This window comes from Neoarius graeffei, chromosome 11, assembly GCF_027579695.1.
Source record: "Neoarius graeffei isolate fNeoGra1 chromosome 11, fNeoGra1.pri, whole genome shotgun sequence".
In the NCBI taxonomy this organism is placed as follows: domain Eukaryota; kingdom Metazoa; phylum Chordata; class Actinopteri; order Siluriformes; family Ariidae; genus Neoarius; species Neoarius graeffei.
Window position 1 is genome coordinate 74030052 of NC_083579.1, and position 12634 is coordinate 74042685.

The 12634-nt window shown below is 42.7% G+C and overlaps 1 protein-coding gene across 1 annotated transcript in view; it reads right to left on the reverse strand.

Moving 5' to 3' along the window:
- The window catches only part of kif6 (kinesin family member 6), a 289502-nt gene that overhangs the window by 104244 nt on the left and 172624 nt on the right, over positions 1-12634 (reverse strand). Inside the window, exons 14-15 of the mRNA XM_060932833.1 lie at positions 11492-11594; positions 7526-7581 (exon numbers count right to left, since the gene is read on the reverse strand). Of these exons, the coding sequence (XP_060788816.1) occupies positions 7526-7581; positions 11492-11594 (159 nt within the window). The remainder of the gene's footprint in view (positions 1-7525; positions 7582-11491; positions 11595-12634) is intronic.

The window sequence follows — 12634 nt, forward strand, 5'->3', positions numbered from 1 at the left end:
TGGGGGGGTGGGGGTGGTATCCATGTCATCCTCAAGCTCGGGTCCTCTACCAGAGGCCTGGGAGTTTGAAGGTTCTGCGCAGTATCTTCGATGTTCCTAGGACTGCGCTCTTCTGGACTGAGGCTTCAGATGTTGTTCCTGGGATTTGCTGGAGCCACTCTCCCAGTTTGGGGGTTACTGCCCCAAGTGCCCCCACTACCACGGGGACCACGCAACCCTTGACCTTCCACATCCGTTCCAGCTGCTCTTTCAACCCTTGATACTTCTCAAGTTTCTCATGTTCCTTCTTCCTGATGTTGGCGTCAGCTGGGATCGCCACATCTATCACCACCACCCTCTTCTGCTCTTTGTCCATCACCACTATGTCCGGTTGGTTAGCCAGGATCTGTTTGTCAGTCTGGAAGCTGAAGTCCCACAGAACCTTGGCCCTGTTGTTCTCAGCCACCTTCTGTGGTATGGCCCATTGGGACTTGAGTACTTCTATTCCATACTGGTTGCAGATGTTCCTGTATACTATCCCAGCCACTTGGTTGTGCCTCTCCATGTACGCTGATCCAGCTAGCATCTTACACCCTGCTACTATGTGCTGGACTGTTTCAGGGGCTTCTTTGCACAGTCTGCATCTTGGGTCTGATCTACTCTGGTAGATCCTGGCCTCTATGGCTCTTGTGCTTATGGCCTGTTCTTGTGCTGCCATGATTAGTGCCTCTGTGCTGTCTGTCAGTCCTGCATTATCCAGCCACTGGTAGGATTTCTTGATATCAGCCACTTCCTCTATCTGACGGTGGTACATACCATGTAGGGGTTTGTCTCTCCAGGTTGTCTGTTCCTCCTCCTCCTCTGCACTCTCATCAGGGTTCTGCTGCCTGAGACATTCACTTAGCAGTTCATCCTTTGGGGCCATCGTTCTGATGTATTCTTGGATTTTCGATGTTTCATCCTGGACCGTGGTCTTGATGCTCACTAGCCCTCGGCCTCCCTCTTTCCGCTTAGTGTATAGTCTCAGGGCGCTGGACTTGGGGTGGAACCCTCCATGCATGGTGAGGAGCTTTCTAGTCTTGATATCTGTGGCTTCTATCTCCTCCTTTGGCCAGTTTATGATGCCAGCGGGGTATCTGATGACTGGTAGTGCGTACATGTTGATGGCTTGGACCTTGTTCTTACCATTCAGCTGACTTTTCAGGACCTGCCTTACTCTCTGGAGGTATTTGGCTGTGGTTGACTTCCTTGTGGCTTCTTCATGGTTTCCATTAGCCTGTGGGATGCCAAGGTACTTGTAGCTGTCTTGGATATCACCTATGTTGCCCTCTGGTAGGTCAATCCCCTCAGTCCGGAACATCTTGCCTCTCTTTGAGACCATCCGGCCACACTTGTCCAATCCGAATGACATCCCTATGTCATCGCTGTAGATCCGGGTGGTGTGGATCAGCGAGTCTATTTCTCGCTCGTTCCTGGCATACAGCTTGATGTCATCCATGTAGAGCAGGTGGCTGATTGTTGCCCCACTACGGAATCGGTACCCGTAGCCGCTCTTCGTGATGATCTGACTGAGGGGGTTCAGGCCTATGCAGAACAGCAGTGGTGATAGCGCATCTCCTTGGTATATGCCGCACTTGATGTTGACTTGGGCAATGGGTTTTGAGTTGGCCTCTAGGGTTGTCTTCCACATTTCCATTGAGTTCTGGATGAAGGTCCTTAGGTTCCTGTTGATCTTATACAGTTCCAGACATTCCAGTATCCATGTGTGTGGCATTGAGTCGTAGGCTTTCTTGTAGTCAATCCAGGCAGTGCACAGGTTGGTCTGTCTCTTCTTACAGTCTCGGGCAACTGTTCTATCGACCAGTAGCTGGTGCTTGGCTCCTCTGGTGTTACTGCCAATCCCTTTCTGTGCCTCGCTCATGTATTGAGCCACATGCTTACTCATTTTTGCCGCAATGATGCCTGACAGGGCCTTCCATGTTGTGCAGAGACAGGTAATTGGCCGGTAGTTGGATGGGATGGGTCCCTTCTGGGGGTCCTTCATGATTAGGACTGTCCTGCCTTGGGTTAGCCATTCTGGGTGGGTTCCATCCCTCAGCAGCTGGTTCATCTGTGCTGCTAGGCGTTCATGGAGTGCAGTTAGCTTCTTCAGCCAGTACGTATGGATCATATCGGGGCCTGGTGCTGTCCAGCTCTTCATCTTTGACACTCTTTCTTGGAAGTCTGCCATTGAGATGGTTACTGGTTCTTGTTCTGGGAGGTTGCTGTGGTCAGCTCTTAGGTCCACTAACCATTGGGCATCGGTGTTGTGTGATGCCGTTCTTTCCCATATGTCTTTCCAGTATTTTTCCACCTCAGCTCTTGGTGGGTCTGACCAGTTGTTGTTCCCCAGCCACTGAGAGTACACCTTGGCTGGTTCAGTGGAGAACAGCTTGTTTATTCTCCTGGCCTCTCCCTCCTTGGTGTATCTCTTCAACCGGGTGGCCAGAGCTGTTAGTCGCTGTTTGGCAGTTTCGAGTGCCTCTGGTATGGAGAGTGAGTTGTACTTCCTGGGTGCCCCTTTATTCACCATGTTCCCTTTCTGTAGTTCAGCTAGCTGGCTAACTTCTCTCCGTGCTCCCTTTATCTTGGCCTCTAATCGTCTCTTCCATGGTGGATACTGTTTGTTATGTCCCGAGCCCACCTTGTGTCCAAGCATCCCCATGATTACTGTTGCTGTACTGTGTATCAGCTTGTTGGTCTCAGTGATGGTTCTTGTGGAGATTGTCTTCAGAGCAGCATTCACATCTACTAGTAGATCTTCTGAAGGTACTTGGCAACTCAGCTTCGGTATTCGTCGGGGGCTCCAGGTTTCCAGTTGGGTCACGATCTTCCTTCTCAGGTCAGCAGCTCTTGTGTTGAGGCTGTTAGGTGTTGGGGCTTGGTACCCAATCTCTGGTTGTGGGGATGATGATATCTCCCCGCTGACCTGTCTTCCTGGCTCCCCCTTGCCGTAGCATCGTTGTTGTATTTCATTAATCTCTAGTTGTGATAGTAGATTTCGATTACGGATGTTGGAACACTGGGCTAATAGCTGTTTCTTTGTTAGCCTTGATTGTGGGTTTCGAAGTATCCAATGGTCCCACATTCGCTGCATGTATCCCCTCTCTCTGGGACTGCTTGTATAGTAGCATTCCAGCAACTCCGTATTTTCTGTCCTCGTCCATCGATGTCTTGTTCCAGTAGCCCATTTCTCATCAGTTTGCCCTGGTTCCCTAGCAACTGACGCAGACCTTGTTGACCCGGGCGACGTCTGAGCCGGTATGACTCTATCAGTTATGTCTTCACTCATTCCTGAGGTAGGCCGATATATCATGAGGGGTCTTGCCTAAGGGCCCTTACTGGATGATGTTTTGCCCCGACCGGGATATATATATGCACTCCTCCTGTCATTTATCTTTCCATTCCCACAACAATATACAGAGAAAATGTGAATTTTTCGGGTCATGTTTAGGAATGTTGACTAATCGTAATTAATCCACAGCTACTCTGTGATTAATCAGATTAAAAATTTAAATCATTTGACAGCCCTTTTATATATATATATATATATATATATATATATATATATATATATATATATATATATATACATACACACACATATACAGTGTGTATATATAGGGTGTGTGCTCACTCATAATATATACATTTCTCACTCAAAGATAAACTTCATATCTTCATGCAACCGTGTAGTATCCTCTGTATAAGTATTTCTTTCATTCCTTTCTCATTTTCCTGGTGAAGGTCTCTGTGGCAACAGGCTGAGAAGGCCAGTCAGTACTTCTCTATCCCCTGGTACGAATTCCAGCTCCTTCTGGAGGATCCCCAGATGTTCCCATAACAACTATAAGATATCATTTCTCCAAAGGGTCCTGCATCTTCCCCAGGGTCTCTGTCCAATGAGGTGCCTGATACAGATCTTCCCAGGAGCCAACCAGGGCATATCCTTGTAACCACTTCAACCGGCTCCTCTCAATTCGGAGGAGAAGTGGTTCTATTCAGACTGTCAAGCTCCTCACCCTATCATGGAGAGTAAGCCCTGAAACCCTGTGAAGGAATCTCATTTCAGCCATCATGAGCTCATTCTTTTGTACATTACCATAGTTTGCAACCATAGGTGAGAAAAGGGATGTAAACAGGGCACTTCATCCGCAAACTGAGTTCCTGATGCACCACCACAGGCTGGTACAGCTCCTGTAACACCGCTGCCACTGAATCAGTCTCATCGTCTCTTTTTCCATCACTTGTGACCAAGATCCTAAGGTAGTTCAGCTTCTCCGCAAGTAAATTCCATGCCAATTTTCCGCTAATTCTCGATTAGATTTTTGCATTGTTTAGTGCCAGTCAGAACAAAATGAAGACACTGCAACTGGCTGACGTAGACCTGGTGATGTTGAGGCATAAATTCCTTCATGCCTTCATCATTCTCAGTGTCTGCGGTGGCATTAATTCAGACACTCGAGATTACAGGCACAATAATAACACCGGGCATTAGCTGTATTCTCACCAAAGCATAACATTAAACTTCAGCACATGATGTCTTTGTTGGCGCTGTGCTCTGGGCGCCGGTTGAATGCCACTCAAACCCACATGCGTGACTTTAGGGAAGTCGAGTCTACCGTGAGGTGAGGTGCCCCATTTCATCCGAATCTGAGCTGAAACCGCAAACACCAGTTGAACAGTGTGGGAGATACGGCACACTTAAACAATATAAACTGGGTGCTGGAGAAGTACGATGAGTAATTACACTGCTGGGAGAGACTTGTGGTCGAGACATTTTTTAACAGATGAAATAGAAGCGAGCCTTGGTTTTGTTTTGTGGCTGCTTGATTGTGAAAACTGTACTTCACCAAAGAGCTACTGATCATTAGTGACTGACTGCTTAAAGAAGCAACTGGCAATACTTCAAAAAGAAAATATGAAGTGAACTATGAATTCAAGCAAGGCCACACATGCCTGGAGAAATGCTACAGCCTGTGAGAGAAAAAATGTGATGTACACAGTAACTTCAGCCACACTGTTTTGGCTTTCCTTTCTCTCTTGTCATCACTGTTGCTGGAAAAACTGTCGTGCTGTTAGGTGTGAACAGAGAAGCTCACATATCACTGCATTAAAAGGTCAGGAGAAAGCTCACTAACATTACTGTGCATCTCACTGTACCGTAGGCTGCTGAAACTCTCCTCAGCTTGGGAATCTCAATAAGTTTAAATTTTTTTTTTATTTCAAAGTTTCATCAGATTGGATAAGGGTGATCCCAATGCTGACAGTCCTGTATTTCACAGGTCTTCATTCGAAGACGGAAAGAAACAAAGATTCCATCATGTTCATTTCAACAGCACACAGACCACATAATACACAGTACTGCGAAAAAGTCGAAGATACAATATTATTTTAATACAAATTTCTTCTGCATTATTGAATCTGTAAAAAAAAAAAAAATTCCAGTAGGCTTGACAGCGCGCCGCTACTCTGATGACCCTCCCATACGTTTGTCTGGGAGAACAGCATGTTTTCGTTTGGCCTTTAAAGACATTTAAAAGTGTTTAATCTACATAAACTAGTGTTGATTCAAGAATAAATAACATTTACGGAATATATTGTTAATTTTGTGCGGCGCTGTGATGAGTTTTTACTTTAAGCTCGTTGTGTAATGCAATACACCAAATTCACGGGCACTACCATCTTGGGTTTTTTAGCGATAGTCGCCACTGGTCCATGCTTTGCGTTGTTGCTTTCAGCTCGCTCACTGTTGGTTCAATCAGCTTGAAACTCATGATTCCCACCTACTGGTTGAATCTCTCATGTTGACTTGTTTTTCAAATAAAATCAGCTGAACACTTTGCTGTCTAGTGCCCGCAAAAGATCGGATCGCTGAGGAAAATTTTGTATCCTTCCTAAAAATCAATGATTTTCTGAATATATTTTTCATGGAGAAAAAAATTGAGAAGTGTATAAATATCAGTAATCCTGTTTTGAAGAGAATTAACAAAGGTTTGATCCTCTTATACACAGCGCATTCGAGCAGCACCGTCATTAGTCATGTGTCAAACACTCAGCACCGTCATTAGTCATGTGTCAAACACCCAGTGTCCACAATTTAAAGTGAACATACCCACTAAATTCTGGCGTTTATGTTTAAACACAAAGGATGGACCAATTTCATTGATGTATTACTTTTCAGCCTTCTAGGTGCATAATTGTGATGTACAAGAAGAAGCCTTTATCTGTAATTCTTACCCTGATACAAAAAATTCAAAATCTCTTTATTTTTGGCTTTTTGATTGATTAATTTCTGATTGAGGTTTTTTCCCATGAATGGAAAATTAAACCAATGGAAAATGGTTGCTGGTTTGTAACCGGGGCAATGAACAGAAATGGAAATTTTATAAAACACTGGATTTTTAAATGTTCATAACTGTTTTTTTAAAACATATTTACAAAATTAAACAAGTTTTCGATTCAAATCTTCACACTCTAATCTGATACTGTACATTACAACACAACACTATGACAAGTACTTTACAAAATGGCCTGTCATTGCCATTTACAGACTTACCTTGCTCTGGTAGAAAACACATCAGCACACAACAGTACAACAATTAACATGTCCAACAAATCCTTTTTTTTTTTAGATTTATTGTTTTCATTATTTATGCATTTTGACTTTTTTGCGGAATGTGTGGATTTATAACACAGGTATATGTGTACGTCTCCTATACATAAGGGACAACATAGTCAAGTCAAGTTTTTTTGTATAGCGCTTTTAACAATAAACATTGTCGCAAAGCAGCTTTACAGAATTAAGTAGTTCTTGGTCATTAGCTGCAATGTCTAATAGCAGCTTCCTGTAAAAATATTATTGGCCATGGTGAATGATGAAAGCTCTTTAAGGAAAGCTAGAGGGTCTGACTCATGTGACTACTATCGGATTAAAAGATTATATGCATTAACCTGCTTTTAAAATGATTCACAACAGGATGGAGAACGTAGCAGTAACTGTGTGTGTCAGCATGCTGTTGTTTCTGGCGTCTCCCAGATGTGAGAACGTTGCCAGAAATATTCCACAGGAGTAGTGGAAGCGTACTGAGAGGTGTGTGTGTGTTCAGCACACTCATAAAGCAGCAGCTCCTGCCCTGTAAAACAGCATCATGGCGGAAGAGCTCAGATGAGAGCGGTGCTCTCAGGATCCCCTGGGTCTGGAATGTGCTGAGTGACACTGCTTTACCCAGGAGGGACAACAGAGTCGCAGCAAGAAGCCAATTGAGTAAGAGAAAAGGCTCATTAGAGACGAGTATGGTTTTGAATCATGGTGCATTATAAAGCTGAGCAGAAACAGCACGAGGCCATCTTAGGACTGTTCTTGATCAAGGTAATGGTGATAATAAGAGTAACGTTTGCGGAAGTTAGAGCTTTACATTTTCACAGCTCTGGCGTGTTTGCCGTTTTAGCATCCTGTGAGTCATTGGGTGGTAAAAAGAAAACGTGAGGTGTGTGAATGACTTACCGACACTGCTCCAGGCCTGCTGAAGCTGCTTACCCAGTTTCTTAGCTTTTGCAATCCTGTGAAGGTGAAACCAATATAGTAAAAATTATATTTTTATTTTCCAATTTCTCTTAGGCACTATCATCATAAATGAGTCCTTGTTTAATGAAGACTAACACAGATTTCCTCCAAGACATGTGAAGCCACTAGATCTTTGTAAACTGCTCAAAAGGCAGCTGAACACACTTGGAGGAGACCACTATCTGCCCTGGTCTGTAGACAAACAGTGCCTGCAATTTAGAACAGTTCCTATAAGGGATGTTTTATGGATGTACCTTACCAAGTCCTAGTTTCTTGATAAGACAACAGAAATAATAGGACCACAGCATGTTGGCACAGTGATAATATATTTGCCAGTGGAACAGGCGGTAACAAAACAAAGACCAGCGTAATTGTAACCAGAACGTCAAGGGTGTAGGAGGTCATCCGGCCTGCCATTAAAACCACCATGATGACCAAAACATCAAACAGAACTGAAATGTGACGGTGAGGGAGAGGACCAACCTCCACGACAAACTGTTCACAACAGGAAAATCAACAAAGGACTACATTTTCAACCCAAAACATCGATCAGAACTGAATTCGCATACTAAATGAGAGAGGGGATACAATTCTAGTCAGAAGAAAAGTGTTAAGTTGACCTGATTACTAATTTGTTCGCAAAAAACTGACAATGCAATGACCAAGTGTTGTGCAGAAGGTCGAGTTCTTCCAAATAAAACAATCAGAACTGAAATCCATTGAGAACTGAGGGAGGAGATGCGATTTAACTGAAAATAAACAAAGTTGTAAACAAATTGTTTACAACAAGAAAATCAACAAACAAAACAAATGACCAAGTTTTGTTCCTTAAGGGAAGATCTACCCAAAACATCAATCAGATCTGGAATCGGGTGAGAACTGTGAGAGAAGATACAATTTCTAATGAAAAGGCCCAAAACTCGTGAAGTTGACCTAATTAGCAGTTCGTTAGCAAAAAATTGACAATACAATGACCAAGTGTTGTGCAGAAGGTCTAGTTCTTCCAAATAAAATAATCAGAACTGAAATCCATTGAGAACTGAGGGAGGAGATACGATTTAACTGAAAATAAACAAAGTTGTCAACAAATTGTTTACAACAAGACTATCAACAAACAAATGACCAAGTTTTGTTCCTCAAGGGAAGATCTACCCAAAACATTGATCAGACCTGAAATCAGACGAGAAATGAGAGAGGAGATAAAATTCTAGTAAGAGGCCTGGAAAATTTGTTAATTTGGCCTAATTACTAACTCGTTAGCAAGAAATTTGACAAAACAACGAACAAGTTTTGCGCAGAGTGACGAGTTCTTTCAAACAAAACAATCAGAACAGAAACCCGTGGAGAACTGATGGAGGAGATATGATTTAACTGAATTGTGGATGATGGACAGACAGACGACACGCCATGGCAACAGCTCATCAGCCTTATGGACAGACAAGCTAAAAAAAAAAAAAGTGTTGGAGTTAGAATTAATAAGTCATCAAGAGATGTAGTTAGCTGATAAAACATTTAATTATGTGGTGTAATGACACATCATGACACAATGAATCACGATGCAAAAACATGACTATGCACGGTGCAAATGTGCGATTCGCTATTGTGCAAGTCACCATTTTATTAATTATGCATGTAACGAAGTTGTATTGAACACCAGATATCCTAATGTGCCAGGCTTGTAGTATTCGAGTCCAGGACTTATGCCCTAATTTTAAGGACTCGTGACTTGACTTAGACTTGAGCACTGATGACTCAGACTTGGACTCATGCATTAACTGCATTCAGACTCGTAAATTGGAGACGAGGACTTGGAATTTTTTCTTTATTTTTTGGAACATGCCATAATAATTTGGCATAAGATATTTATATGTACATTAATTTTTGTACTAATTTCGTGCAAGAGTGTCACACCTGCGTGCCTTCGCCCATGCATCAGATAGACTCTCGGGCGCGCTCTGGATGGTGCGCGCACCAAGCGGACTCTTGCGTGTGCCGTAAACGACTCACGCCTGCATAGGATGAAGGGGCAATCAGCGTGCCTATATAAAAACTGAAAACACACTTACTTTCCGAAATATTCAGTTGCGTTGCTGACACATTACCAAGCCTTATTTCCGTGTTTGGTTTCCTGAGCCCTGATTTCCTGTTTCTCGTCTTTGATTTTGCTGAGTCTATGATAGCCTGTTTGTGCCTCGCTAGACCTATTGCCCATTTCACCATTTTACGATTTTGCCTGCCGTTCTGGATTGTTTGTCTTTACTTGTATTAATAAACACACCTTCTTACATCCGTCTCCCAACCATCTCTGACAGAATACACACTCCCTGACAAAGAGAAGCACATTCACTTATTCATATGTCATGTTCAGGAACAAACTAATGGTAATGGCACTAAAACAGCCACTGTCAAATGGTACGGTTGGAATCTTGTTCTCAGACTCGACTCGGATCAATAGTGGACTCAACTCCAAATTTTTTTTTAATGACTCAGACTTGAACTGGGGACTAGAGGCTGGACTCGGACTCGAGGTTTAGTGACTCAACTACAACACTGTAATGTGCACACAGAGCTAAAATATAGAGCGCATGCTGCTCGTAAGCATGTCTTGACAGGTTGGTCACGTAAACAACCATCCACACACATTATACATTATATTGTGTGATGGCGGCACCTCATGTGTCCTGTTTTGCTCCTCAAGTGCAGACTCAGCTGGCGCTTGTTAAGCGGTGCCTCTCTTCACCCTCCAGCTGCTCACAGGAGAGTATAAGAAGGTGCCGCCACCATCCACATAAGTCAGTTTATACTCTCTCTCTCTGGCAGTTTCATTGACAAAGACGAGGAAATCTGCTGCACCCGAGCACTGCACCAAGCACCCTGGGAATCCCGCCCGCTTCCGCCGAGGACCGAAACCATTCATGCATTCCTTCGGGGCTCTCCGTGGCCTTCTCATGGCACCTGCCCAACCACCTCTCGCCCTCCACATGGCTGCACCATGCCCACCTCACAGCCACAGCCCTGCAATTTCCCAACCCTTAATTAAATAAAGAGCATTTTCTTCTTCCATGCACCTGAATCCCTGGGTCACGTGTGTTTCCAGATCCTCAGATTTTTGCTACAACTGTTACAGAACCACATTAAAGTGGTTAAAAAGAACAGTTTGTTGTTTTCAAACGACGCCAAAGGCTGCGCAAATCGGTCATTTTAGCCAACTTTGGAGCTCTATTTCTGCTATGGAGCTCATTATATTTCAGTCAATCTCCACGTCAGATTCTTTGTTTATTCAATTAAAATGTACACATTTTGCTTGGCATTTTGTTTACGATATTAAACCTCTGTTCTTGGCAATTTTTGATTTAGTTTTATACAGATAAAATTGCACACTGTTTTGCATGATTTATGATGCAGAAATAAAAAGGAGCATTCTTTTCCCTTTTCATTTTTTCCCTTCACTCATATTTTATTCAATTGTCAGAATATTTGGAATCGACTCAAAATCGTGATACCAGTATCATGGATCGAATCAACACATCAACCGATTAGTACCAACAATTAAAATGCTGGTCTCATTTGTTACAAATAAAATAATAGGCAGTTGCATTTAGTTAAGATTAACCTATTGATGTTGAAATGAGGGACATAATTAGTGTATTTCCATGAAACCAGGCTGCAAGATATGACACTTCTAAGTCTGTGCCAAGAGAAAGTCTCAGTAGTTGGTAATTTATCACAGTTTTGGTTCAAACAAGGGCATTGTTGCACCTGAAATGAAAATGCAATCACTTTCACTATCACTGTAATCTCTGTGACAAACCAGGCAAAAAGGGAAGAAAATTGACATTATACCATTAAGTTACTCTTTCACCTGCACAAAAATATCGCCCGTTGCTCCTATAAAAAGATACTAACCTCTGTTTCAGTATGATCTTGTTGTCTTCAAAAGTTATATTATCCTCATGCTCACGCCTAAATATTTCAAATGCCTCCTGTTGTTCCATAGACAACTCTGCTCCTGAGGAGAGGAGAGCAACAAAGCAGATCATAAACCATTCTGAATGAAGAGTACAGCCTGGTAAATGAGAGATAAATACAGTGGTGCTTGAAAGTTTGTGAACCCTTTAGAATTTTCTATATTTCTGCATAAATATGACCGAAAACATCATCAGATTTTCACACAAGTCCTAAAAGTAGATAAAGAGAACCCAGTTAAATAAATGAGACAAAAATATTATACTTGGTCATTTATTTATTGAGGAAAATGATCCGATATTACATATCTGTGAGTGGCAAAAGTATGTGAACCTCTAGGATTAGCAGTTAATTTGAAGGTGAAATTAGAGTCAGGTATTTTCAATCAATGGGATGACAATCAGGTGTGAGTGGGAACCCTGTTTTATTTAAAGAACAGGGATCTATCAATGTCTGATCCTCACAACACATGTTTGTGGAAGTGTATCATGGCACGAATAAAGGAGATTTCTGAGGACCTCAGAAAAAGTGTTATTGATGCTCATCAAGCTGGAAAAGGTTACAAAACCATCTCTAAAGAGTTTGGACTCCACCAATCCACAGTCAGACAGATTGTGTACAAATGGAGGAAATTCAAAACCATTGTTACCTTCCTCCGGAGTGGTCGACCAACAAAGATCACTCCAAGAGCAAGGCGTGTAATAGTCGGCTAGGTCACAAAGGACCCCAGGGTAACTTCTAAGCAACTGAAGGCCTCCCTCACATTGGCTAATGTTAATGTTCATGAGTCCACCATCAGGAGAACACTGAACAACAATGGTGTGCATGGCAGGGTTGCAAGGAGAAAGCCACTGCTCTCCAAAAAGAACATTGCTGCTCATCTGCAGTTTGCTAAAGATCACGTGGACAAGCCAAAAGGCTATTGGAAAAATGTTTTGTGGATGGATGAGACCAAAATAGAACTTTTTGGTTTAAATGTGAAGCGTTATGTTTGGAGAAAGGACAACACTGCATTCCAGCATAAGAACCTTATCCCATCTGTGAAACATGGTGGTGGTAGTATCATGCTTTGGGCCTGTTTTG